Source organism: Hemitrygon akajei, chromosome 31 (assembly GCF_048418815.1).
Source record: "Hemitrygon akajei chromosome 31, sHemAka1.3, whole genome shotgun sequence".
In the NCBI taxonomy this organism is placed as follows: Eukaryota; Metazoa; Chordata; class Chondrichthyes; order Myliobatiformes; family Dasyatidae; genus Hemitrygon; species Hemitrygon akajei.
This window is the reverse complement of record NC_133154.1, coordinates 14,238,454-14,266,431: the sequence shown is the minus strand read 5'-3', so window position 1 is coordinate 14,266,431 and position 27,978 is coordinate 14,238,454. Positions and strand designations below refer to the sequence as shown.

Sequence of the window (27,978 nt, the reverse complement as noted above, 5' to 3'; positions counted from 1 at the left end):
TCCACAACCATTCCACTGTCTGCTCTGGTGCTCTGGTTCCCGTCCCCCTGCAAACCTCGTTTAAGTTAGAGGGACTACACTCTAGAGTAATTAAACCAGGAATAAAAGACTTCAGTTATCCAAGGACGTTGGAGAAGCTGTGGTTGGTGTAGAAGCAGGTAATAAAGCCATTCAATATCCCAGTTTCTGGCCAATAGACAGAAATCTGGCAGGACAGTCAGAAACCAGAGGATGCAGAATTAAGCTGTTTGATAAACTAAGCCAGAATATACATTGGGCTGCCCGAAAGGATGGTGGAAGTGGTATGGTAGAGAGCACGGCATGGTAGCGTAGTGGTTAGCGCAATGCTTTACTGCGCCAGTGATGGCTGAAAATAGTTCATTTCGCAACACTGTCTGTAAGGAGTTCGTACATTTTCCCCGTGGCCATGTGTTGCCTCTGGATGCTCCAGTTTCCTCCCACGTTCTGAAGATGTATGGGTTAGTAAGTTGTCGCCATATCATGTTGGCGCTGAAAACAAGTAGACACTTGTGGATTGTCCCAACACATCCTTGGACACATTTCAATGTGTGTTCTGACACACAGTACTGTGCAAAAGTCTTAGGCACATACTGTATATATCGCTAGGGTGCCTAAGACTTTTACACAGTACTGTATTTGTCAACGTGGAGTGGAGAGTGAGTTTGTAAATTTGGTGGGAGCAAAGGATGCTGGGAATGGTGAGCGTGGAGCACCACGGGAGGACTGTGGAACAGGTGGCAGAGAAGCAGTGCTAAGGGCAGGGGGTGGCACTGGTGCAGACATACCCAGCCCTGAGACACCAGGCAAGGTCAGTTGATTATAAACAATTGGTTTATTGATCATTACAGAATGTCTCTCTGGCACTTCCCACTCCTTCCCCTTTTCCCAACCACAATTCCCCTCTCCCTGCCCCCTTCCCACTCTCAGCCCACAAAAGAGACCCATATCAGAATCAGGGTTATCATCACCCACATACGTCATGAAATTTGTTCATTTTTATATGGCAGCAGTACAGTACATAAAATTACTACAGGACTATGCAAAATTCTTGGGCACCCTAACTATATATATTGCCTAAGATTTCTGCACAGTTCTCTACATATGATAATTAAAGCTAATCTCTAAACCTTTCAGAACACAATAGCCCAGGAGCTGGCCCTTTGGCCCACAATGTTCATACTGACCATAATGGCAAATTAAATTAACCCCATCTGCTGCACATGATCCCTATCCCTCCATTCTCTGTATGTTCATGTACCTGTCTAAGTGGCTCTTCTGATTCTGATTCTTAAACACCACTATCATTTCCCCGGTCTGCCCATTCTAGCTTACCTACCGCACTCTGTAAAAAAAAAGTTGCTTTCATAAATCTCCTTTAAACGTTCCCCCTCTCAACTTAAAGTTGTGCCCTCTAGATTTTTCCACCCTGGGGAAATATTCTATTTATCTATGAATCTATAATTTTATAACTGTCCATCAGGTGTCCCCTCAAGTTTCAGACACTCCTGAGAAAACAACCCAAGTGCGTCAAACTTCTCCTTACAGCTAATACTCTGTAGTCCCGGCGACACCCTGATGAACCACTTCTAAAGTCTCCACATTCTTCCTGTAATCTGGTGACCAGAACTGCAGACAACACTTCAAATGTAGTTTAAACACAAATTCATATGGCGGCAACATGAATTCTGAAATTTTTATACTCAGCGCTATGCAGCTTCCCAAAGCAATATGCAGAAAAGGGGAAAGCCAGTCGCAGAGCAATTGGGCTAGAGGAAATGGGATGAGTTTTGCAAATAGACATTCCAAGGTTAATAGACCATGGGCTCTTGCTGTGTTATGCGGTACACACCATAGATAATCAGGATTTAAAAGCTGTTGTTGACAATTTACAGTTATGTAACGTCATGTTCATAGCTAGGAGTGGGCACTTACTCTTAAGGTGCCTTTCAGAAAGTCTTGGGGAGTTTAAAAGAATGCTGGACGTGTTGACAGTGGCTGTGTGTCTGTGCGTGCAGAACTCCAGTACAGAGTGCCCATTGTCCAGCTAAACCTACCATTACTTGGCGATCACTGTCTGTGTGCGCTGGGCAAACATCCAGCAGTAAATAGACCATGTGCGAACTGGGACAGTGTACCACACATCCAGTCACGTGATGGAGATTGAAACATAAGGAGGTACTTAGAGTGGCATAAGGTCATGAGAGGATGAATCTTGAGCATGAACCACACATCAGTTGTCTGCGGTGCATGGATCCTACCAGCCAGATTGGGAGGACCTTCTTGTTTCAGGCTGTACTCTGTAAACTGGATACTGGCAGGCCTAAACCCTCAAACCAGAATCCTGAGTGCAGTGGAGATCTGACATTGACCTCAGGAGGGACTTCCCAGTGGCCAAACATTTTAATTTTGATTCCCATTCCCATTCTGACATGTCGGTCCATGACCTTCTCTTGTGTCAAGATGAAGACACACTCAAGCTGGAGAAGCAACACCTTATAATCCGTCTGGGTAGCCTCCAACCTGATGGCATGAATATCGATTTCTCCTTCCAGTAAACAAATCCTCTCTCCCCCCCCTCTATTCCCCACTCTGACCGTTTACTTCTTCTCACCTGCCTATTACTCCCCCCTCCCCCCCACAAGTCCCCTCCTCCTTCTCTTTCTCCTCTGGTCCACCTCTCCTATCAGTTTCTTCTTTCTTCAGCCCTTGACCTTTCCCACCCACCTGGCTTCACCTATCACCTTCTAGTTAGGCTTTCTCCCCTCCCCCACCTCTATGGTCCAGCATCTTCCCCCTTCCCTCTCAGTCCTGAAGAGGGGTCTCAGCCCGACATGTCGACTGTTTACTCTTTTCCATAGATGCTGCCTGGCCTGCTGAGTTCCTCCAGCATATTGTGTGTGTGACATTGGCCTAACAGGGATCAGGCCTTTAGTTAGACACCCTAGTGCTACTAGAGCTCAAAGGTTTGGTGTTAACAGATACTTTTCATTGGAAAATGTAAAGCAAAGAGGCAAGAGGAAGTAGGAAGAATTTTGCAAATGGACAGTCAGGCAGCATCTGTGGAGGACACGGACCAGTGACTTCTCAGATCAAGACCCTTCACCTGGTCTGAAAGATGGAGGACAGATGGGCAATATAAAGAGAGGAGGGGGAAGGGTGCGCATGAGCCGGCAAGCGATAGGTGAATCCAGGTGAGGAGGAGAAATAAGCAGATGGATTTGCGCCTTGGAAGGTTTCCAGGGCGCAGGCCTGGGCAGGGTTGTATGGACTGGCAGTTGCCCATGCTGCAAGCCTTCCCCTCTCCACACTACCGATGTTGTCCAAGGGAAGGGCACTAGGACCCAAGCAGCTTGGCACCGGTGTCATCGCAGAGCAGTGTGTTGTTAAATGTCTTGCTCAAGGACACAACACGCTGCCTCAGCTGAGGCTTGAACCAGTGACCTTCAGATCACTAGACCGATGCCTTATCCACTAGGCCACGCGCCAACACTGTATAAATTATACAACCTTGAGATTTGTCTGCTTACAGGCAGCCACAAAGCAAGAAACCTGAAAACCCAATTAAACAAAAAAAAAGACCAACACCCGATGCACAAGTGAAAGAAAAATACACAAACCATGCAAACGATTGAAATGAACAACAACATTCCAAACCAAAATGAGTCCTCAGATCCGAAACGCCAGAGCAGCCTGGAGTAGGCCCGAAGTCTCTCTTATCAGTTCATCATATTAGGGGGCACGGTCTCCCACAGCAGCCTGGGCAGTCTTCATAGCCTCAGTGCCTTTGGAAAGAGGAGTGACCATCATGGAGAGCAAGCAAGATTGGCTCACGCCTTGGATCCCACCACCCTGTCTTTTCAGACTATCTGGGCCAGTGTTTAAATTGACCAAACATCGGTACAGCGAAGGGCTCCGGCGCCCTGGAGAGAGGAGTGGACATTGCGGAGAGCAGGCGAAACCGGATCTCACCTCCAATCTGGGCTGGAGAAGATCTGGGTCTGGGAAAATCTTAGAGGGAAGTGGACCAAACACAAGCAAATGGGACTACCGCAGAAAGTCTGGTTTGCACAGATGAGTTGGGCTGAAGGGCCTGTTCCCATGACTCGATGACAAAAATAAGCACAATTGTTCAATTCTTTTTTTAACCACTGGTTAAAATACATCGGCCGGGAGTCAATTACAGTCAATTACAAAACTTTTCCATTTTCCGAATGGAGTGGAAAAGTGAGTCGGATAAGGAAGAATAGAAATACGGGAATAGGGTGAATGGTGGGCCTCACATTGTAATTCCTTCTGGAATATGGCCAGTTGCCAGTGCTGTCCCTGCCAGTGAGATCAGCAGTACGGTGCCTGGGCTAAATGGTATTTGAGAGGGGAAGCAGGTCTCAGCAAAGTGATAGCACTTCTGAAAGAGGCATCAGAAAGCAACAGGAAAGGGTAGATCTCTGTGTCCTGTACTGGGCGCTCGCTTGCTCTCTGTTCCGGTATTTTATTGGGACAACATACTGCTCTGCTTTCTGGGTCTGCCGTTGCACTCAACAGTAACAAGACCTTCCCTGGTGTTTTAAGTCCCTCCCCTTCCATAGCCTTAGACAATGGCAGGAAGCTCTCCACTTCCCGACCTCAGACTGGATAGAAGGCTTGCTGCACAGTTTGCTGGACCATTCGCTTGTGGCAGGAGCTGACCACTGTGACAGGCAGCACCCAGGGTGGGCTGCCAACCTGCCAACTGGCAGTCTAATCGCTCTGCAGGTCGAACCCAGCGGCGGAATCGGTCTTTTCCCTCACAGGTGAGTGAGAACCGGTTTGGCTTACCGTCACTTTCTGCTTGCGATCCGTGTCTTGGCGTAATGGAATGGGCACTAGAGACCCGGTGAGAGTGGCCAGTCACAGGTTCAATTCCTGCTTCCGATTCTGTCTATGTGAAGTTTGCAGCTTCTCCCTGTGACTTTGTGTGTTTCCTCCTGGAGCTCTGGTTGCCCCAAAGGACTGTTAGGTTAATTGACTGCTGTAAATTGTCCCTCTTCCAGATGGCTTGAAGGCAATGTGGGGAGACTAAATGGCGAGGGTAATAAATTACTTAAGGATCTGTTTCCATGCCCTCTTACTCTAAAAGGAGCAGTTGCCGTGTTGGCAGGCTGGGAGTACGGCAGGAGCTTAATTCAGAAGGGTAAAATTCATGGCTCTGAACCAGGGGGGCGTGGGTTCAAATCTCACCCCAGAAACCCAAGTTTCCACTGAGCTCCCCTCGAGGAGAAGATTTAACCTCCTTCAGGGTAGGCATCCCCCGTTCGCTGTGGAGCAATAAACCGTAAACACGAGGAAGCCTGCAGATGCTGGAAATCCAAAGCAGCACATGCAAAACTCAGCAGGTCAAAATTTCAGCGGAGAGGTCACCTTGCACGAATTAGCTGCCAACAACTCAAAAGTAAAGCATCCTGAGATAAGCTGATGTCCAAGTAATTCTTAGATTCCAACCAACTCACAACTAGGACTAGAGGACATAGCCTCAAGATTCGGGGAGGAAGGGGGTAAATTTAGGACAGAGGTGAGGAGAAACTGTGAGTCTGTGGAATTCTCTGCCCAATGAAGCAGTAGAGGCTACCTCAGTAGTTATGTTTAAGACATAGTTGGATAGATTTGTGCATAGTAGGGGAATTAAGGGTTATGGGGAAAAGCCAAATAGGTGGAGATGAGTCCATGGTCAGATCAGCCATGATCTTATCGAATGGCGGAACAGGCTCGATGGGCTAGCTGGCCGACTCCTGCTCCTATTTCTTATGTTCTTATGAGTGGGTTGCATGATCCTTCAACATGGCAGCCATCTGCGCAATTACCTCTTCAATCCCCAAACTGTGAACGTCTCCACCAAATCCAGTCCAGAACCCTGGTTTCATGCTCGTGGACAACAGTCAAGAGCTGCAAGTTCATCACCAGTCGTACTTCTGTCCTTCTCCTTACCAGGCACTAATCAGGTGTGTTATTGGTCAGTTTTATTGCTTCCTGCTCACCTGATTGGCTCCTTCAGTCCATATTGAATGCAATAGAGTCCAGTTTCTAGTATGAGAGACGACCCGATGTTTGGATGATTTAAACGCCAAACCAGATGGATTGAAAAGGCCAGGTGTTGGGACCAGAGGCGAGGGTCGGGCCGATTCTGCTTGCTGCTCCTCAATGTTTGCTCTGCTCTCTGCAGCGCTAATGCTGTGGGCCTGCTCTGGCTTTGTGTCTGTGTGCCTGCTCTGGCTTTGTGTCTGTGTGCTCCATGAAGGTTTGCTTCACTGTGTGATAAACTGAGTCTGAGGCTGTGGGCCTGCTCTGGTTGCCCTGGGCTTTAAGTCTGCATTGATCCAGCTGGGTTTTGGTCTTTGTATCTACTTTTACAAGCAGCTTTCTGTCTCCCATTCAACTTTCCTGAATCAAAATCAAATCAAATCAAATTTAATTGTCATTCAAACCATACATGGATACAGTCAAATAAGACAGCATTCCTGTCCGCCGGCTTCTCCTTCTCTGTCTCAAGCACCAGCTTCTCCTTCTCCAACCCGAGGGCTGGCTCCTTTGACACTCTGTACCCTTCTGTACCAATTTTTATGGAGTCCACTATAGTCTTACAATCCTAAAGAATAGTTTTTAAAAAGAACAGCGCATCTTTGGTTAGTTCCTGAGGGGCCTTACGTTTGAACACATTGTCATCTTATCAGAAGCTTGTTGAACTCTCTTCCTGCTTAAAACCAAGCCACATTTCGCAAGTAACTGCCTGATTAACATATCAGAAGCTTTCTCAGACACGTTGCCTACAAAAACTGTTGCAGTCGGACTGCTGCTTTTATCAGTTTCACAATCCCTCCGAGCAGCATGGTCCTTCCTTGGTCCAATATGCTTTCCAACCAGAGGATCAGCGATTGACACCAATACCTGTTTGTCCTCTATAGGGCAATGGTTTATGGTGTTCAGCTTAGAAACAGTTGTGGAGAAATCCAGTACCTTTCTTATTTCACTTTCCATTGGCCTCATTGCAGGAAATATGGCATGCAAATAGTGGGTGGATCTCCAATCACATTGTATATGTCTCAACCAAACACATCCTAAAATGCTGTTCCTTCTGTTTTTACCACATACCAGCTCAATGCGGCTTGTTGGTTGTTGTATTACACTGCCACGAATGTAATTCCCAAAGGGGTTATCTTTTCTCCAGTGTAAGTTCTTAGTTGGATCTTTGCAGGCTTCAGTTTTGTAGATTTGAAATGCCATTCGAACTTACTTTGTGGATCGACTGAAACAGCTGAACCAGTGCCTAATTCCATTTCTAATTAATTTTCCGCTTTCTTCTAGCATAAGCCATATTGCTTGTCTATTGCTAATTTTCACATTTTAGACCTCAAGGCTATACAGTCCTGTGTCACCCTCATCATTGTCAGATTTTTCAACAGCGTACAGATTAGTGCTCTTTACGAAACTGCAACTTGACTTTTCTCTTCTCTGTGCAGGCCGTTTATTTTTTGTCTGCCAACATGCTCTCTGTATGTGTCCTATTTTGTTTATTTTCTGCAAGTTTCACCTTTAAATCTGCATTTGTTTGGTGTATGTGAGCCCCTGCCATAACCGCAACACAATTTGCTTGTCCAGACTGGTTTCTGCTTAGACAATGCAATTTTGTTCACGCTCACTTTTATTCCTGACTGCAACTCAATTGCATCCCTGTCTGTAGTTTCCGTTGAAAGAGCAACTTACACTGTTTATTTAAATCTAAACTGTGCTTCAGTTAGGAGTCATTATTGATTGCTTTCTTGTAAGATTCCACAAGCTAAATGATCTCTCAGTGCATCATTAAGGGCATTACCAAACTGAGAATGTTCAGACAATCTCTTCAATTTAGTAATGTACATTGAAAGGGACTCCCCTTTATTTATGAAACCTAAAGTGTTCTGCAATCAACAATGGCTTCGGCTCTCAGTGTTCCTGCATCACTCTTACAATATCAGCAAGGCTCATTTCTGCTGGTTTGGTTGGAGCAGTCAAACTTCAAAGCAAACTGTATGCTTTTAAACCCAATGCATTCAGCAAAATTGGCACTTGCTTCTCATTGGCTATTTCACTTGCTTCAAAATACTGTTCCAGTAGTTCAGTATGCATGAGCCAGTTATCTGTTGCGTAATCAAACTTGTCAATCTTTCCCGTGTAGCCAGTCAATTCTGATTTTTTAATGATTATTACCACCCTGTACTCACTCTTTATAAACCTGTAATTAATTATTTAAGCGAACAAGAATGCTTAATAAAAAAAATACACACACACACACACACACAAGATTACTTTAATATTATTGAGATTTTAGATACACAACAATACCCTTGCTAATCAAGAACTCATCAACCTCTGCTTTAAATATACCCAATAACTTTACCTACACAGTCGTCTGTGGCAATGAATTCCACAGATTCTCCACCTTCTGACTGAAGAAATTCCTCCTCATTTCTGTTCTAAAGGGACATCCTTCTGCTCTGAGGCTGTGATTCTAGACTTTCCCACTATAGGAAACATCCTCTCCATGTCCACTCTATCTAGGCCTTTAAAAATTCGGTAAGTTTAAATGAGATCCCATTTCATTCTTTTAAACTCCAGCGAACACAGCTCCCAGAGCCATCAAGAGCTCCTCATACATTAACCCTTTCACTCCCATGGTTTACAGGCAGCCTTGCTGCTCCAGGCTTGGTGCCAAAAGGCCAAAGTGGAACATGTTCTCGGCATGGTATTTGATGACTTCTGTGCTTTTCAGACAGAAAGATGGTACGGTGTTGGAACAATGCTGCCCACAGCTTGTTCCTGGGCAGTGACTGAAAGACAGGCGCTTGCTGAATCAGGACAAAAGCAGGAAGCTGATTGTACCAGATACCATGCCGTAAACAACTGGAAATGGCTAACTCCCCACACCGCCACCTGACCTCGAACTCCCTCAGTTCAAACTGTACTCTTCAGATAAACACTAGCATGGCATCTGAAATAACAGCAGAAAATGCTAGCAACATTCAGAAATTTCAGCCATCATCTATGGACAGAGAATGAGGGGGGAAGAAAGAGGGATAGGGGGAGAGAGATGGGAGAGAGAGAGAGGGGGGATGCAAAGGGGGAGACGGGGAGAGGGAGGAGAGGGGAGAGGGGGAGAGAAAGAGAAAGAGAGGAGGGAGAAGAGGAGGGGAGAGGGGGAGAGAAAGGGGAGGAGTGGGAGAAAGGAGAGGGAGAGGAGGGAGCAGAGGGGGGAGGGGAGAGAAGAGAGAGGGGGAGAGGAGAGAGAATGTGGGAGAGAGGAGGAGAGGAGAGAATGAGGGGGAGAGAGAGGAGAGAGTGAGAGGATATATATTAATATATTAATGTTGCAGCTTAAGTATACCTCAACAGGACTGACAACTGTACGTCAGTTTACCATGACCAGCTGGAAGTCCTGCATACTTTTGCTTCATCTGAACAGATAAAGATCAAAAGTAAAGTTAACCTTTCTTTGTCACACATACATCGAAACCTAGAATGAGATGTGCCACTTACGTCAATGACCAACACAGTCCGAGGACGTGCTGGGTGCAGCTGGCAAGTGTCACCATGCTTCTGCTGCCAATGTAGCATGCTCACGCCTCACTAACCCTAATCTGTACACCTTCGGTATGCGGGAGGAACTGGAGCACCCAGCAGAAACCCATGATGTACAGACTCCTTACAGACAGCAGTGGGATCGTTGGCTCCGCTGTAAAGCATTATGCTAGGCTTCTGTGTGCATTCCTACTCTGCCAACTTATCAATCCTCCAGGCCTGCCCCGCACCACTAATCCATTACAGGATACCAGTTCCAACACCACACAGAGACATAGTCATACACCACGGAAACAGGCCAGTCTGAATGTGCCAACCAACATGCCATCTTGAGCGAGTCCCATTTGTCTGTGTTTGGCCCATATCCCTCTGAACTTTCCTCTCCACATACCTTTTCAAATGTCTTTTAAACATTGTAGTGGAAGTCCATCACTTCCTCCGGCACATCTCGAGTCCACAGCCGTGTCTTGTACCCCATCTCTAACCCAATTCCCACCCCACCCTTTTACCCCACCACAGAGTATTAGGGCCCGATCGGCTGCTTCAGCAGTGGCCTTCACTCCCCCTTGGATCCAATAAAACTCTAATAATCCGTTTTGCAGCCATTCGGAAATTGCCCCTCGGTTTGTTCAGGCAATACTTGCTACACTCCTCCTCACATACCAACACTTCCACTTACTTACCCCTGCCTAGGTTTCTGCTCTCTCTCCCACATAATGGGCCTCAGTTTGTGAGTTCCCCTTCCAAGCTGCTGGTGGGTGAGGGGGAACCCAGTTCCCACACTTCTGGGGTCCTGGATCCCATGTTCCCTCCCATTCATGGCTTTAAGATAACCAGGAGTTTGAAGCTCATAGGCTATCTGTTATAATACTATGTAACATCCTTAAATAAAGAGGATTAAAATGTGATGGGGTGTAAATAACATCCAATAGTGTGGCCATATCACTGTCTGGTTTGGGGGTGTGCTACTGCACAGGATCGAAGTAAGCTGCAGAGAATTGTAAACTCAGTCAGCTCCATAATGGTCACTAGCCTCCGTACTATCCAGGACATCTTCAAGGAGCAATGCCTGAAAAAGGCGGCGTCCATCATTAAGGACCCCCATCACCCAGAACATGTCCTCTTCTCATTACTACCATCAGGAAGGGGGTACAGAAGCCTGAAGGCACACACTCAACAATTCAGGAACAGCTTCTTACCCTCTGCCATCCGATCTCTGAATGGACACTGAACCCATGAACACTACCTCACTACATTTCTTAATTCCTGTTTTTGCACTACTTATTTAATTTAAATATTTGACATACATATATTTACTTACTGTAATTTACAGATTTCTTCTGTATCACGTATTGCAATGTACTCCTGCGCAAAGTTCACGACCTATGCCGGTGATATTAAACCTGATTCTGAAATTTGCCAGTTTGGCACCAAGGTCTCAGGCCTGTTGGGTTACTGGAGATTATTGGGAACATTTGCTGGTTATTTTAAAATGCTCAGCACTGTTCGCAATTCCTCAGATAACAGAGCCTGAAACAGGACTGGGACAACATATAGAGAGGGGCTGATAAGTATTGGGCTGTTACTGTTCGGTGCTTAATATAGGAACTATATTAATGGGGGCAGTGTAGCATAGTGGTTAGCATCCCGCTTTACAGTACCGGTGACCCGGGTTCAATTCCCGCTGCTGCCTGAAAGAAATTTGTACCTTCTTCCCACGATCATGTAGGTTTCCTCCAGATGCTCTGGTTTCCTTCCACAGACCAAAGTCACACTAATTGTTAACTTAATTGGTCATTGTAAATTGTCCTGTGATTAGGCTTGGATTAAATCAGGGGATTGCTGGGTGCCGCGGCTCAAAGGATGGGAGGAGCCTATTCTGTGTAGTATCTCAACAACTAAGTAAACTATGTAAATGCTCAGTCTAAATGGCAAAACTGAATTGTATCTTCTGGCTACTTGATAAACTTCACAAAACACATGGTCAACTTCTGAATCACTGTATCTTTCCCAATGCTACACATAGCCCAAGAACAAGTCACTAAAAAGAAGAAGGGGATCCTTCCTGGAATGAAGAGTCAAGGAGGAGAGGGGTGATGCTTGGTTCAACTTGATATGGAAGGATATTGGTTGCAGAGTATTAGATGGGCCCTAGTGGAGACTCCATGGCTGGCCAAGACAGTGTTGAAACTGGTTTCGGGGGTCATTGAATGAAATTCAAAACTTCAAAGTAAATTTATTATCAAAGTACATTTATGTCACCATATACGACCTTGAAATTCATTTTCTCACAGGCATTCATAGTAGAACAAAGAAATACAATAGAATCAATGAATAACTACACAGAAAGACTTGAAAATAACCAATGTGCAAAAGACAAATGGTGCAAATAAATAAAATAATGCCAAGTAAGTCAATAAATAATAGTGAGAACAACAGCTGGGTTGTAAGGGCAGAGTATATTGGGAGGATGTGGCGTCAGAAGCCTCTCTGTAGGTCAATTAAAATATACTGGACACTGAGAGATTGGATATCTCTGCATACTGATCTGACGTTTGCTAATTGTATTGACTTCGCAAGATTAAAGATGACTTGCTTCCTGTTGAGATTAGCCAGTCGAACAGGAAAACGAAAGCCACATTTTGCATCCCAGATAAGGGAATCTTATACAATAAGCCGTTTCAAGTCAACCCACTTCCTCCAGTGATTTCCCAATGCTTTTAAGCATGATGCGATTTGCGCATTTCAGACTAGGGAACAAGCTTTTGATAAATAACTCGCCTCACCACATCTTGTCCAGCAAGATTTCCAGCAGAACAGGGCAGGATTAAGGTAGGGCAGAGGTTTGGTTGTAATATTGACGAAGGCAATTCACTGAGCAACATTAGCAGCAAAGTGTCTCTACAAATTAATCAGAAAGATTTTGGTTTCTCTTTAAATTCATTTTCAACATGCCAGTGTCACTAGCAAGGCTAGTATTTATTTGCCTTTTTTAATTGTCCTTGAGCTTCACTTGTTCTGGTGGTAACATTCCCACTATGGTGTTGGGCGGGATTTAGACCCAGCACCAAAAGAGGGCTGACAATATACTGTCAGTGGCCACTTTGTACACCTGCTCATTAATGCAAATATCTAATCAGCCAATCATGTGCAGCAACTCAATGCAGACATGGTCAAGAGGTTCAGTTGTTGTTCAGACGGGAGAAGGAATATGATCTAAGTGACTTTGACTGCAGAACGACTGTTGGTGCCTGAATGAGTGCTTTGAGTACCTGCTCGGATTGTCACACACAACAGTCTCCAGATTTTATGGACGTAATGCCCTGGCTAAGATTTCTACTGCTGAGCTGTGAGGTATTTTTTATATTAGCTGTTTTCTGCAAATGCAACGTGCCCTGTTAGTAAGCTTTGTAGACTTGTGTTTTGGCCTTAGCCAAAGATAAGGAGCCATTTGCCCAACCTGGGAATGTTGTGTCAGCCAGTTGGGTTTGTCTTGGTAACATTTTGCCCAGTGGGACACTACGGAAGATTCGAGAGAGATGGGCGGAATCCAATTTCTGAAGGACAGTAGTCTGGTTTGGAGTCTTATTGTGAGGAGGTGTGGAGAAGAGCACAAGGGAAGATGCTTGGAGGATCCCACCCGAAGGGGAGACCCTATTGCAAGGAGTACTTTGAGCAGATGAATGGTTTCAAGGAGCAAGTGCCAATACTTCTGAGTTGGTCAGTTTGCTCGTAACGTTTTTCAAGGAAAATTCTGTGCTCAGTGATAGGAATTCAGTGATATACCCAACTGCTACGGAAATGAGCTCCAATGTTTATGTGCACATTTAGACTGGTTTAACAGTAATGGGCCCTTTTCTTTTCCTGTTAACTGTCTGTTAAAGTTGAAATATTGGTAAATATATTTCCTTTGTAATTTTATTTTATACTGGTGTACAGTCTGTTATTTTTCTGGTGAGCAATAACTGCGTGGGGCAGTATTTACACAGCATTCACTACTATCATCATTCCTTAATCAGAACATCCCAAGTTTCCAGTTTGGTTGAAGCCAAATCATATTGTGATGCTTATGGAAGGTGGCCTTCTGACCGCTGAGTCACATGGCTGTTAGCAGAGTTAGCCAATGAGTTTGCATACGAGCCCCCATGAGAGGGTTACGCAGAGAACGGTGCAAGATACAAAGAAAACATCCAGTCAGCAGCCTTGTTAATGAGAGAGGTCAGAGGAGAATGGCCAGACTGGTTCAAGCTGACAGGAAGGAAGGTAGTAACTCAAATAACCACACGTTACAACAGTGGTGTGCAAGAGCTCCTCTGAATGCAAAAAAAATGTCAAAGCTTGAAGTGGAAGGGCTACAGCTGCAGAAGACCACAGACATAATAGAGTGACTACTCTATTAGGTACAGGAGGTACCTAAAAAAGTGGCCACTGAGTTGATTTCCCAAGTCAGGATGGTTTGTGACTTGGATGGGAACCTGAAGATGGAGGTGTCCGCAGGAACTTGCTGCCCTTGTCCTTTACACTGGTAGAAGCTTCAAGGTTTGGGAAGTGTTCTAGAAGAGATCCGGGCAAGGAACTACCGAGAATTTTGCATCTGGTGCCCACTGTAGCCTCTGTGTGCCAGTGGTGTAGTGAATGAATTATTTGCAGTGGTTGGTGGGCTGCTTGTCCGGATGAGTTTCCTGAGAGTTGTTGGCATTGCACCCACCCAGACACGTGGAGAGAAGACCATCACATCCGTAACTTGTGCCTAGTAGTTAGTAGAAAGGTTCTGCGGTGTCAGAAGATGTATTATCGAGAGCAGGATACCCAGCTGCTGACCTGTGTGTACAGCTGCAGTACTTTTGTGAGACCCATCATAACTTGGGGAACCACTTCGTTGAGCACCTCCACACCATACGCCCCAACTGGGGCTTCCCGGTGGCCAAACATTTTAATTCCCATTCCCATTCTGACATGTGGGTCCATGGCCTCCTCTTGTGCCAAGATGAGGCCACCGTCAGGGTGAAGGAGCAACATCTTGAATCCGTTTGGGTAGCCTTCAAACTGGTGGCATGAATATTGATTTCTTCTTCCAGTGAAAAGCAATCCCTCCCCCTCCCCTTTTCCTCTATTCCCCACTCTGGCCTGAAACTACGTCTCACCTGTCTATCACTTCCCTCTGGTCCCCTCCTCTTTCCATTTCTTCTATAGTCCACTCACCTCTCCAGCCCTTTATCTTTCCCACCCACCTGGCTTCACCTATCACCGTTCAGCAAGCCTCTTTCCCCTCCCCGCTTTCCTCTCAGTCTTGAAGTAGGGTCTCGGCCCAAAACGTAGACTGTTTACTCTTTTCCATAGATGGTGTCTGACCTGCTGAGTTCCTCCAGCATTCTTGTGTGTTTGCATAGTATTTAGCTGTTTGGTTCAATTGAGTTTCTGGTCAATGGGGATCCCTAGGGTGTTGATGGCTAGAGAGTCACTGTTAGCAATGTCATTGAATATTGATGGTAGGTAGGTAGATTCTCACTTGCTGGAAACAATCATTGCCTGACACCTTTGTAACATAAATGTTACTTGCCTCTTTTTTACAGTACATCTGATAGAGATCGCACTGTCCAGTCTAAAATCAATGAAGACAGTACTTAAACAAATGCTTTCAACATAGAGAAATACAGCACCAAAACAGGCCCTTTGGCCCATCTAGTCCATGCTGAAACCCAATCTAATCTATTTACTCCCATCGACCTGCATTGGGACCATAGCCCTCTATCCCCCTACCATCTATGTACCTATCCAAACTTTGCTTGAAAAACATTGAGATCAAGCTCGCATGCACCCCTTGTGCTGGCAGCTCGTTCCACACTCTCACCATCCTCTGAGTGAAGAGGTTTCCCCTCATGTTCCCCTTAAAATTTTCAGCTTTCACTCTTAACCCATGACCTCTGGCTGTAGTCCCACTCAACCTCCATGTGAATGTCTTAAGTATTTAACAGTCAGTGAGGTACAACTGAGTTGTAGTCCCACGTACAAACTATGAAACAAAGCTGCTGGATCGAGAGCTCCGATCCTGAGATCCTCTCACCCACAGAAGCTGCTTTCCAACCCACTTCATTTACTACAATGGCCCACAGCAATGGATACACTAGGACTATTTCAGCTGCTCTACAGCAGGTTTGTGCTGTAAAACCAGCTGTGTCGCAAGCCAGATCACCTGATAATGTGCCCAGTTATATCCCACACACAAATCCAACCCTGCTTAATTTCTGCCTGAGAACTCCCAGTCATGAAAGCATGAAAGTGGTGGAAGCTGTTGACTCCATGTTCGGTGGATTCAACAGTTAATTGGGCTATCCGTTAACTGGGGAAGCCGCTTATTTGGATAACTCTTAAACAAACAAAGACTAATTGAGAAAATAGATGGGATTCCCTTTGCTTATTTGGGACACTACACCACTTAACTGGGGCAGGAAACTGTTCAGCAGCTAGACACTACACTGTGCTTCAAGTGAGCGTTTTTAAAAATAGCAGCAGTTGTGCATGCTTCTGTTTAAAAAGCAGCGATTTTGGCCACTGAGAGTTGGTGAGAAATGAGACAATTCAGAACTGATTTGCTCACTGCAGTTTCAAGCATTCAGACTTGGGGATACCAGAAACAGACAGGAGTGAAAAAGAATTGCTTTCACTACTTCAACAAGCTAGGAATTACGGAGAATTTAAGGTATCGACAATCATCTTGAACGTTAAATAAAAAGGAAGATCTGGAGGATGCAACTATCAACAGCATTGTATGAAAGCAGTCCATTATCTGCGCTAGGTGTCTCTACTATTTTGTTCATTTACAGCCAAAAGAACACGACTCTGATGAATTCCTCCATCAATAAGTGTAGGGAACTAATATGCAGTTTATAGTACTGCAGTAGTATTGGTTGTGTTCTAATTTGGCTGTATTCCATTTAGAATCAGAATCAGGTTTAATATCACTGGCATACATCGTGAAATTTGTCGTTTTGCGGCAGCAGTCCACTGTAATACATAATGATAAAAAAACCTATAAATTACAATAAGTATATATAAAAATTAAATTAATTAGATAGTGCACAAAGAGAGGAAAACAAATACTGTGATAATTTTCATGGGTTCATTGTCCATTCAGAAATCTGATGTCAGAGGGGAGGAAGCTGTTCCTGGAATGTTCAGTGTGCATCTTCAGGCTCCTGTACCTCTCCTTAATGGCCCCAATAAGATGAGAGCACATTCTGGGTGATGGGGGTTCTTCAGGATGAATGCCACCTTTTCGAGGCATCGCATTTTGAAGGTGCCCTGGACGCTGGGGAAGCTGGTGCCCATGATGGAGATGGCAGAGTTTACAGTATTTTCCAATCCTGTGCAGTGGCCTCTTCCACACCAGACGGTGATGCAACCACCGTCTACATAATTTGTGACTCAGTTGGTCTTTTTTTTTAATTACCTTTTTAACTATTTCCATGAAACGTCGGCTAATTGGGGAATCCGCTTAATCAGGCCAAAATGTACCAGTCCCAATTAACCAGAATCCGCCACAATATGATACACACCGCATTCGGGCGTGGGCTGAGAAGTAGCAGATAACATTCACCCCACAGAAATGCCAGGTGATGGACCATATCCCACATATAGATGTACAAATTATTTAGTAAGGTTTAGTATGTACGCGGTATACAACCCTGAGATTTGTCTTTCCTACAGACAGCCACGAAACAAAGAACAACCATGGAACCAACCTGCCCTAAGAAACGTCAAACCCCTCCTCCCACCCGCGAAACAAAAATCATGCAAACGGTAAAACACAGAATAGAAAACACGAGTTCAAAAGGCATGTTTCAGTACAGTACATCATCAGCGATTCTCCCACCATCAATATCCATGAACTATAAACTCATTTGGGTCAGCCACATAAATACCCTGTTTACAAGAGCAGGACAGTGAACGGTTACCCTGTGGTGAATGACACTCCTGACATTACAAGCTCTTTCCTCCATCTACAAGACACAAGTCTGCATTGGAACTCTCTTCACTTGCACATATGGTTACAGCCCCAACAGATTTCAAAAGGCTTGGGACACCTTTTAGGATAAAGCAGCCCAGTTGACCGACACACGAGAGAATGCAGATGAAGGAATCTGGAGCAAATCAAATCAAAGTTTAATTATCATTCAAGCCATACATGGATACAACCTTGAGATTTGTTTGCTTACGGGCAGCCACAAAGCAAGTGTTACGTACCCCGTAACTGGGTCACTCATCAGCAAAGATAGAGAGGTCCGTTGAAGTCTGATGGTACTATTTTTTAACAGTATTTATTGATAAAAAGACACAAAATAATATCAATGCAAACATACCGATAATATGTTTCGTCAATACTAACTCTAAAAGCGCGGGTATAATAATAATAAGAAATAGCTCTATCGTTGTCTAGGGGATAATGTATTGTCCGATGGAAATATAAAAGTCACTGTCATTCAAGCTGCAGCTCTTTGGGTTTAAGAGAGACGGTTTTAAACTTGCCCAGGTCTTTTATGATGCCAGTCCTTTGAGTCGGGGGAGTTGGTTTCCCCGTTGCTAGCTAAAAGCCGTTTTCCGTGGTACCAGCCACCAGTTCCAGGCAACAGAACTGAATGCACGTGGCCTCCTTCAAATGGCTTCCCGCTATTACGGGATCGCTAGCGTTTCTTCTGGTGCGTCTGAGGGGCTGTTCCTACAGACCCTCTTTTATCCTGACTCGCAGGGCTGTAGATGTCAATCAGGTTGGGGTGATGCAATCTCTTTCTCACCCAGCCCACTTTGCCTGAGGGCGTCCACGTAGCATAGTATTCCAATCCACAAATGTGTCTCCAAGAGACAATGGCCATGCCCCGTGGCTTTACATCGCCGGGGAACGAGGCATTCTGCACGTCTCTCTCTCATTTCCTGGGTCCCCTGACCCAACCCAATAGTGATGGTGCGATTCTCACAAAGGAGGGGGCTGCAGGCATAACACAAGCAACCAGAAAGAACCCAATTAAAGTAAGAATAAAGACCAACCCCCAAAGTGCAGAGAGAAAAAAAAACCAAATCATGCAAACAACTGAAGCAAGCAACAACAAAGGCATTCCGAACCAAATTGAGTCCTTAGATCCAAATCCCTGGAGCAGCCCAAAGCCTTGGTACTCAATTCATCATATTAGCAAATCTCAAACACTTCCACTCGCAGCCCTCACAGTGCATTCCAGATACCCACCACTCACAGTGTAAAATAAACTTGCCCCTTATCCACATCTCCTTTGGACTTTCCCCCTCTCACTTTAAATGCATGCCCTCTGGTATAGCTATTTCCATCCCAGGAAAAGGATGCTGGTTGTCTGCCCTATCTATGCCTCTCATAATATTATAATCAGGTCTCCTCTCAGCCTCCACCATCCAAGAGAAAGCACACTAGTTTGTCCAACCTAAATGATGGAAACATCCATATTCCACAATAATTGGATGCTATGTGAAGTGTAGCCGGCTGGTAGCATAGTGGCATCCACACTGGACTTTGAAGCGAGTAGTCCCAGCTTCGAATCCGGCCGGCTCCTTGCACACTTTCTATTTGTGCTGAGTTGAGGGTTGAGTTAGCAACTCGGCCTCATAAATAGCAGACAACAGCAAGATTGCTGCTGAGAGGCACAGAGAAAACCGAAATATTCATTAGGGAATCTGGTGGGTTTTCTTTTGGAAAGCATTGTGCACATTGGTGAATAATTCCCTCCTTTTACGATATCGCTCCCACAGTTGTGATCTTGCATTGTGAACTAACTGCTCTACACTGATACATTGTGCATCTCTTACCGACTACCATTTGCCTTTGCAGAAAATGCCGTCCCTCAGGTTCCTCCTCTACTCGGCGGTGCTGGCGCAGTGCTTCACTCTGACGGTGGTGACCTCGGTGAATGCTCAGTGCCCCGAGGGCTGCAGATGCTCTGCCCGCAGCCTGCACGTCAGATGCACCAACATCAGCCTGGCCGACATTCCCGCCCAGCTGGACGACACCACCACCCAGCTACGGCTCAGTTCGGAGCACCTGCCGGAGATTCCAGCCAACATTTTCACCAACCTGCCTCATCTGACCATCCTGTACCTGAACAGCAACAACATCAGCAGGCTTGCGCCAGGTGCATTCAATGGACTGGGTGAGCTGCAGTACCTGCACCTCAACAACAACAGCATCGAAAACATCGAAGTTGGTGTCTTTGAGAATGTAACCGCCTTGGAGTTCCTATACCTGGAAAACAATCTCCTCACTGATATAGAACCAGGTATTTGCGCATTTGTCCATCCCCCTTCCAGGTTACGTCAGTGGGGCTTAACTTTAGTTGTCTCATGTGTGCCAAAACATACAGAGAAATGCACCGCTTTGTGTCAAATCAAATCAGCGGGGATTGTGCTAGGAACAGCCTGACGGTGGAGCACCCGGGGGAAACCCACACCAGAACAAGGAGAATGAACAAACTCCTTACAGACAGTGGCAGGAATTGTACCTCATTGGTGATTGCTGGCCCTGATGAAAAGGCTTTCATATGAAAAGTGTTTGATGGCTCCGGGCCTGTACTCACTGGAATTCAGAAGAATGAGGGGTGACCTCATTGAAACCTATCGAATGTTGAAAGGGTGTGATAGAATGGATGTGGAGAGGGTGTTTCCAGTGGTGGGAGAGTCTTGGACCAAAGGACACAGCCTCAGAGTAGAGGGGCATCCTTTTAGAATGGAGATGAGGAGGAATTTCTTTAGCCAGAGAGTGGTGAATCTGTGGAATTCTTTGCCACAGGCGGCTGTGGAGGCCAGGTCTTTATGTATATTTAAGGCAGAGGTTGATAGATTTTTGACTGGTCAGGACATGAAGGGATACGGGGAGAAGGCAGGAGATTGGGGCTGAGAGGAAAATCGGATCAGCCTTGATGAAATGGCGGAGCAGACTCAATGGGGCAAATGGCCCAATTCTGCTCCTATATCTTATGGTCTTATGCATTCATACATTCTCTCTCTTCATTTATAGTCATTGTTCTTTATCAGTGCTTTTGATGCCATTCATTTCAGTACGGTGGAGGTGGGATAACCGTGTTTCTCTGTGATTTCCACCTATAAAAAGGAACCTGTTTGTTAGCCTTGGACATCCTGTAGTGGAAGCAGATTGTAGTTTGAGAGGAAATGTTTGCAGGACTCTGGGGAGAGGGCGGTTCAGTGGGTTAAGTGAATTTTGCAGGCATAGCGCTGGCACAGATATCCTCTCTCAGTCTTTATGTACACTACTGTGTGTCTGTGCACGCAGTTTGGTCATATGACAAAGATATGTGTGCTGTCATTGCCCCAAACATACAAAAATAGACCTGCTATTTGGTCACAAAATGCCATAAGGGCATAGATAGAATTAATTCATAAGACCATAAGACATAGGAGCAGAATTAGACCATTTGGCCCATTAAGTCTGCCCTGTCATTTCATCATGGCTGATCCCTTTCTCTCTCAACCACACTCTTTGGACTTCTCGCCGTAACCTTTCATGCCCTGACTAATCAAGAATCTGTCAACCTTCGTCTTAAAAACACCCAATGACCTGACCTCCACAGCCACCTCTGGCAAAGAATTCCACAGATTAACCACCCTCTGGCTAAAGAAATTCCTCATCATCTCTGTTCTAAATGAATGCCCCTCTATACTGAGGCTGTGTCCTTTGGTCCTAGGCTCCCCCACCATATGTCCACTCTATCTAGGACTTTCACCATTTGATAGGTTTCAGTGAGATCCCACCTCATTTTTCTAAATTCCAGTGAGTAAAGACCCAGAACCATAAATTGTTCCTTATGTGTCAAGTCTTCCATTCCCAGAATCATTCCTGTGAACCTCCTCTGAACCTTCTCTAAAGAGAGCACATCCTTTCTTAAAACTTGTCACAATACTCCAAGTGAGGCCTCACCAATGCCTTATAAAGCATCAGCATTACATCCTTGCTTTATATTCTAGCCCTCTCAAAATGAATGCTAACGTTGCATTCGCCTTTCTCACCACCAACTCAACCAGCAAATTAACCTTCAGGGAATCCTGCACAAGGTCTCCCAAGTCCCTTTGCACCTGAGATTTTGAATTTTCTTTCTGTTTAGAAAATATTATAGGCTTTTATTTCTTCTACCAAAGTATATGACCATAATCTTCCTGACACTGTATTCCATCTGTCACTTCTTTGCCTATTCTCCTAATTTGTCTAAATCCTTCTGCAGCCTCCCTGCTCCCACAATACTATCTCACCCCCCACCTTTCTTAGTATTGTCCACGAACTTGGCCACAAAGCTATCAAATCCATCATCCAAATCATCAACATACAATATAAAGAGGCAGTCTCAACACAGATACCTGTGGAACACCTCTAGTCACCAGAAGCCATTAGAAAAGGCTCCCTTTATCCCACTCTTTGCTTCTGTCTAATCAGCTAATGCTCTATCCATGCTAGTCTCTTTCCTGTAAAACCATGGGTTCTTACCTTGTTAAGCAGCCTCATGTGCATCACCTTGTCCAAGGCCTTCTGAAAAGGCAAGTACACAACATCCACCAATTCTCCTTTGTCTATCCCGCTTGTTATTTCCTCAAATAATTCCAACAGATTTGTCAGACAAAATTTCTCCTTAAGAGAACCATGCTGACTTCATCCTATTTTATCATGTGCCTCCAAGAAACCACATCCTTAACAATCAACTCTAACATTTTCCCAACAACTGAGGTCAGGCTCCCTCCCTTCTTAAAGAGTGGAGTGACATTTGCTATTTTCCAGTCCTCTCGAACCATGCCCAAATCTAGTGATTCTTGAAAGATCATTACCAATGCCTCCAAAATCTCTTCAGCCACCTCTTTCAAGATCCTGGGTTGTAGTCCATCTGGTCCAGGTGACTTATCTATCTTCAGACCTTTCAGTTTCCCAAGCACCTTCTTCTTAGTAATAGCAAATACACTCACTTCTGCCCCCCAACACCCTTGAAGCTCTTAGTCTTTTTCACTCTTTATATATCTGAATTTTTTTTTTTAATCCTCTTTGATATTATTGGTTAGTTTACATTTATATTTCATCTCTTCCCTCTTTATGGCTTTATTAGTTGCCTTCTGTTGGTTTTTAAAAGTCTCCCAATCCTCTAACACTCTTTAGTTTTTATGATGTCTTTGACTTCTCTTATTAGCCACAGTTGCCTCATCTTCCCTTTAGAATACTACTACTACTCCTTTGGGATATATCTATCCTGTGGCCAGAAACTCCAGCCAGTGCCATCTTCCTTACTAATGTTCCCTTCCAATCATTTTTGGCCAGCTCCTCTCTCATGTCTTTGTAATTCACTTTACACCACTATAATACTGATAATCTGACTTTAGCTTCTCCCTCTCAAATTGCAGGGAAGAATTATAAGATGTTATGATCACTGTCTCCTTAGGGTTCCTTTACCTTAAGCTCCCCAATCAAATCCAGTTAATTACACAACACCCAATTCAAAATAGCCGATTCCCTAGGGGGCTCACCCACAAGCTGCTCTTAAAAAGACATCATGTAGGCATTCTACAAATTATCTCTCTTGGGATCCAGCACCAACCTGATTTTCCTCAATCTACCTACATATTGAAATCCCCCATGACCATCATAACATTGCTCTTTTGACATGCCTCTTCTATCTCCTGTTGCAATTTGTAGCCCACATCCTGACTGCTGTTCAGAGGCCCCATCAAGGTCATTTTACCCTTGTACTTTCTTAACTCTATCTACATCTCTTGATCTTGTGTCACTTCTTTCTAAGGATTTGATTTCATTTTTTAACCAACAGAGCCACACCATCCCCTCGGCGTGCTCGCCTGTCCTTTCAATACACTCTTAAGCTCCAAACTATAATCTTCTTTCAGCCATGACTTCATGATGCCCACTACATCATACCTGCCAATCTCTAACTGCACTACAAGATCATCTACCTTATTCGGTATACTGCGCACATTCAAATATAACACATTCAGTCCTGTATTCATTCCCCCATTTTGATTTTGTCCCCCTTTTACACTGCAGTTTTGCATTATCATCAGCCTGTCCTTCTTGACAGTTTCACCACACACAGTCTTTACTTGTAAACCAACAGTCCTATCCTTAGTCCTATGAATTCCAGTTCCCATCCCCTTGCCAAGTTAGCTTAGAACTTCCCAAACAGCTCTAGCAAGCCTGCCTGAAAGGATATTGGTGCCCCATGGGTTCAGGTGTAACCTATCCCTTGTGTTGAGGTGGTATCTTCCCCAGAAGAGATCCCAATGATCCAGAAATCTGAAACCCTGCCCCGAGCCAGTTTCTCAGCCAAGCATTCATCCACAAATTGATACTATTCTATACTGGCACGTGGCACAGGCAGCAATCCAAAGATTGCTACTCTGGAGGTCCTGCTTTTCAGCTTTCTACCTATCTCCTTAAATTCTTTCCTCAGGACCTCCTCACTTTTCCCATGCTGCCGTTGCTGATATTTACCGAGATTTCTGGCTGCTCACCCTCCCCCTTTAGAATGTTGTGGACCCGATCCAAGGCATCCCTGACCCTGGCACCTGGGAGGCAACATGACATCCGGGTGTTTTGATTGCGCCCACAGAATCTTGTGTCTATATCTCCAAGTATGGAATCCCCCATCACTACTGCAGACCACTACCGCCCCTTTCCCGTCTGAGCCACTGTGCCAGACTCAGTCACTGTGGTTCTTCCCCAACCCCTGTAGGTCTCCCCCTCAACAGTAACCAAAACAGTATATTATTGAGGGGAACGGACACAAGGGTACACTGCACTGCCTGCCCATTTCTCTTCCCTCTCCTGACAGTCAGTAATTTACCTGCCTCCTACAACTTAGGGCTCCCCATCTCCCTGTAGCTCCTGACTATCACCACCTCAGTTTCCGTATGAGCTGAAGGTTATCAAGCTGTGGTTCCAGTTCCTTAACATGTCCTCAGAGACACTGTACCTGGTGCGGATGTGGTTATCCAGGAAGCTGGAGGTTTCCCACGTCTCATGCAAAGATTCACAACACAGCCCTGGAGCCTTTCTCACTCTCTAACCATGCACTAACAGAAAGAATAGAGAAGAAAGAAGAAGAAACTCACAGATGCTTACCTCGTCCAAGTTTGTTCTTGCTGAAGCCTGATGAGCCAAAGCTTCCCACTCTAATACTGGTCCACTCACACAATGGCCAGTCCCCTTGTCCCTGCCTTACTTTTATTTACTGAAGCTGAAATCCTACGAAAGATCTTTTTTTAAATCTCTCACTCCTGGACCTGCGTGAGGCCTCCTCCACCAATTCGACTGCGATTGCACTACCGAAAAATATAGATAGATAGATAGATACTTTATTCATCCCCATGGGGAAATTCAACTTTTTTCCAATGTCCCATACACTTGTTGTAGCAAAACTAATTACATACGCACTCGGTTTTCTCCCCACAACTGGGGAAATCAAGAATTAGAGGGGAAAAATTAATATGAGCCTAATGGGTATCTTTCTTATGCAAAGGCTGGTATTTATGTGGAATGAGCTGCCAAAGGATGTGGTTGAGGCAGGTACAATAACAATTTTTAAAAGACAGTTGGACAGTATGTAGATAAGTACTTCTCCTATGTTCAGCATCTTTCCAAATTGAACAACATTTTCCCATCATTAACCCAGTACCATAAGTAATGTCTACACACTGTTATATCCCGGTGTTACTAAAAACTTGCAGGACTTTCCCAAGTGCAACCTCCTGAGCATTAATTAAGTTGGTAAAGAACCACTGATCCAGCTGCAAGCCGTGTGGACCAGTTTTTCAAGGAGTCATAGAAACGGGCCCTTTGGCCCAAATGGTCTATGCCAACCAACATGCCCCAACCAAGTTGGTCCCATTTGCCACTGCTTGGCCCATAACCTTCTAAACCTTTCCTGTCTACGTACTGTAAGATCACCTTTCAGTCTCTTATACCAAGGAATAAAGCCCTAGCCAGCTCAATCTCTCCCTATAACTCAGTCCCTTCTCATAAATCTTTTCTGCTTCTTTCCAGTTTAATAATGTATTTCCTTTAGCGGGCTGACCAAAACTGAATGCAATGCTTCAAGCATGGCCTCACCAGTATTTTGTACAACCACACCATAATAGTCCAACTTCTTTACTCAATGTTCTGACTGAAGACCAGTGTGTCAAACAGTTTCTGCTCCACTCTCAGGAAACTCCAAAGGTTCTTCTGTTCTACAAAACTCTCCAGCTCACTGTGAAAGCCCTACTTTGATCTCACTTTCCATAATGCAACACCGCACACTTAGCTAAATTAAACTCCGTTTGCCATTCCTTGGCCTACTCACTCGTAAGAGATCCAAAGCTACTTTCTGCTTGCGGGCTTCCAGTTCGTGATATCATCACTGATACTGAAAGCTTCCATCTGGCCTCCCCTTTGCCCAAATACTAGACAGACAGAGCTCCCCTCCAATGGGGTTGGTGCAGGTGCTGTTAGTGGGTGTGAACTTGTCCCAATGTTTGCTGTTGTCTTGAATTCCCTCTCCTTCTACCAGTCTTTCTTTCCCCTCTTCTATTCACTAACTTTGGGAATTTTCTGATTAAAGCTCAGAAGAAATGGTTGGAAGTGAGATTGTGGGTGGAGGTGGAAAGGTCATGATAGGGGCTGTCAACAGTTCTCCCACCATGGAATTTATATTAGAGCTCACAGGACAATGAAAAGCAAGACACTGTAAAAGGCATTGAACTTTAAGCCAAGGTCTGTTCATAGCTTACCTCTACACCATTTGAATCAAATGAACAGCTGTATTTTCCTTTCAACAGAGGAGTTTTTACACCAATTACCTAATTGGGCGCCCTTTTATTTCTTTCTCCTCCCCTGCCTCAGGTGTGTTTTCCTCCTTGGTAAACTTGAACGTTCTGGACCTTAGTAACAACCGTCTCACCACTGTGCTAAACCTTACGTTCAAGAGCCTTTCAGCGCTGCGATGGCTATTACTCAGTAATAACCGCATCACTACCATCGAGTCAAAGGCCTTCTCTAGCAACAGAGTGCTCAGGAAGCTTTGCCTTGACAACAACAAGCTGACCTCTGTGCCATTCCGTGGCCTGAAGAAACTAGAAATCCTGGAGCTTAGCAACAACAACATGTCCAGTTTGAAGTCAATCATCTTTGAAGCAAAGTTAAAGTTCCTGTCACAGCTTTATTTGGATAACGCGCTTCTGGATGAAGACCCTGCCCAGGCCCTTTCCAAGCTCCGAAAGCTGGAGATTCTGAGCATGAGGAACAACCGCCTGGAAACTCTTTCCAACACCAGGTCCTTCAAGTCCGTCAAGCAGTTCAGGCTGAGCGGGAATACCTGGAGGTGTGACTGCAAGCTGAGCTGGCTCCGAGCATGGCTTCTGAAGCAGAGGGAGGCAGATCAGAGGGAGGTGATCTGCAGCTCGCCCAGTCCGCATGCAGGGAAACTTCTGGTCAACGTACAGGTAAGAGAAAACCTTAATGATTTTGCAGTTTACGGCCAGTCCCCTCCAAACACAATGCAGCCAATGAAATCCTGCTGTAGAGTGGGAAATATATCAGCTAGACTGTGCTCATTGTGTCCACAAGTAATCTGTTCCATTGATGTACACTAGAGGATGTATGTTGTTCTTGGGGTAAGAATATGGTAACATATACATACTTCAGTAATAAAAGTACATTGGTTTTGATTTCCTGAATAACTAACCTCTTCTTTAAACTCCATCCACCTGGGAAGGAAAATGGAGCCTCGTTAGTATTTACTCCAAAACATAGTCCACAGTGCAGCTGTCTCGGTGTTGCAGTAGGATTATCAGATTTTATGGCAAGGGGTTAGCAGAGCAGGAAGTGAAACCAGAAGCTTCAGGCTCTGAGACCAAAATGCCAACACTGAATCACAAACAGGAGAACATCTGCAGATGCTGGAAATCCAAGCAACGCACACAGAATGCTGGAGGAGCTCAGCATCTATGGAAAAAAGTACAGTTGACGTTTCGGGACGAGACCCTCTGGCAGGACTTGAGTCAGGTATCAGGACCTCACAAGCCATTGGAGCAGGAGAAAGGACGCACTGAAAATGCACCCCCCCCCTCCCCAAACCTCATGGTTCATCTTTGTAATTGGGATATAATTTTTTCCAGATCCTTTCATGTCAATGAAAACAAAATGGCTCATAGTGATTGCTGAGCCTGTACATAATGATTAGCGGTTCACTTTAGCTCCATACTTACCCATTACCACTAATTTATAATTTCCCATCAGAGTCACCCTATACATAGAACATAGAAAAGTACGGCACATTACAGGCCCTTCGGCCCACAATGTTGTGCCGACCATGT

General features: G+C 45.0%; 1 protein-coding gene across 4 annotated transcripts in view; it reads left to right on the top strand.

Annotated features, from left to right (window-relative positions):
• The window catches only part of LOC140719414 (leucine-rich repeat transmembrane protein FLRT1-like), a 78,643-nt gene that overhangs the window by 46,410 nt on the left and 4,255 nt on the right, over positions 1-27,978 (top strand). Inside the window, exons 1-3 of one of the 4 annotated variants that reach the window (XM_073034056.1) lie at positions 4,662-4,811; positions 19,457-19,901; positions 26,507-27,105. In XM_073034056.1, coding sequence (XP_072890157.1) covers positions 19,460-19,901; positions 26,507-27,105 — 1,041 coding nt within the window. In that variant the 5' untranslated portion in view covers positions 4,662-4,811; positions 19,457-19,459. Of the gene's footprint in view, positions 1-4,661; positions 4,812-12,369; positions 12,439-12,909; positions 12,961-19,456; positions 19,902-26,506; positions 27,106-27,978 lie in introns of those variants that run through there. The other 3 variants (XM_073034059.1, XM_073034055.1, XM_073034057.1) reach the window with 3 other exon arrangements.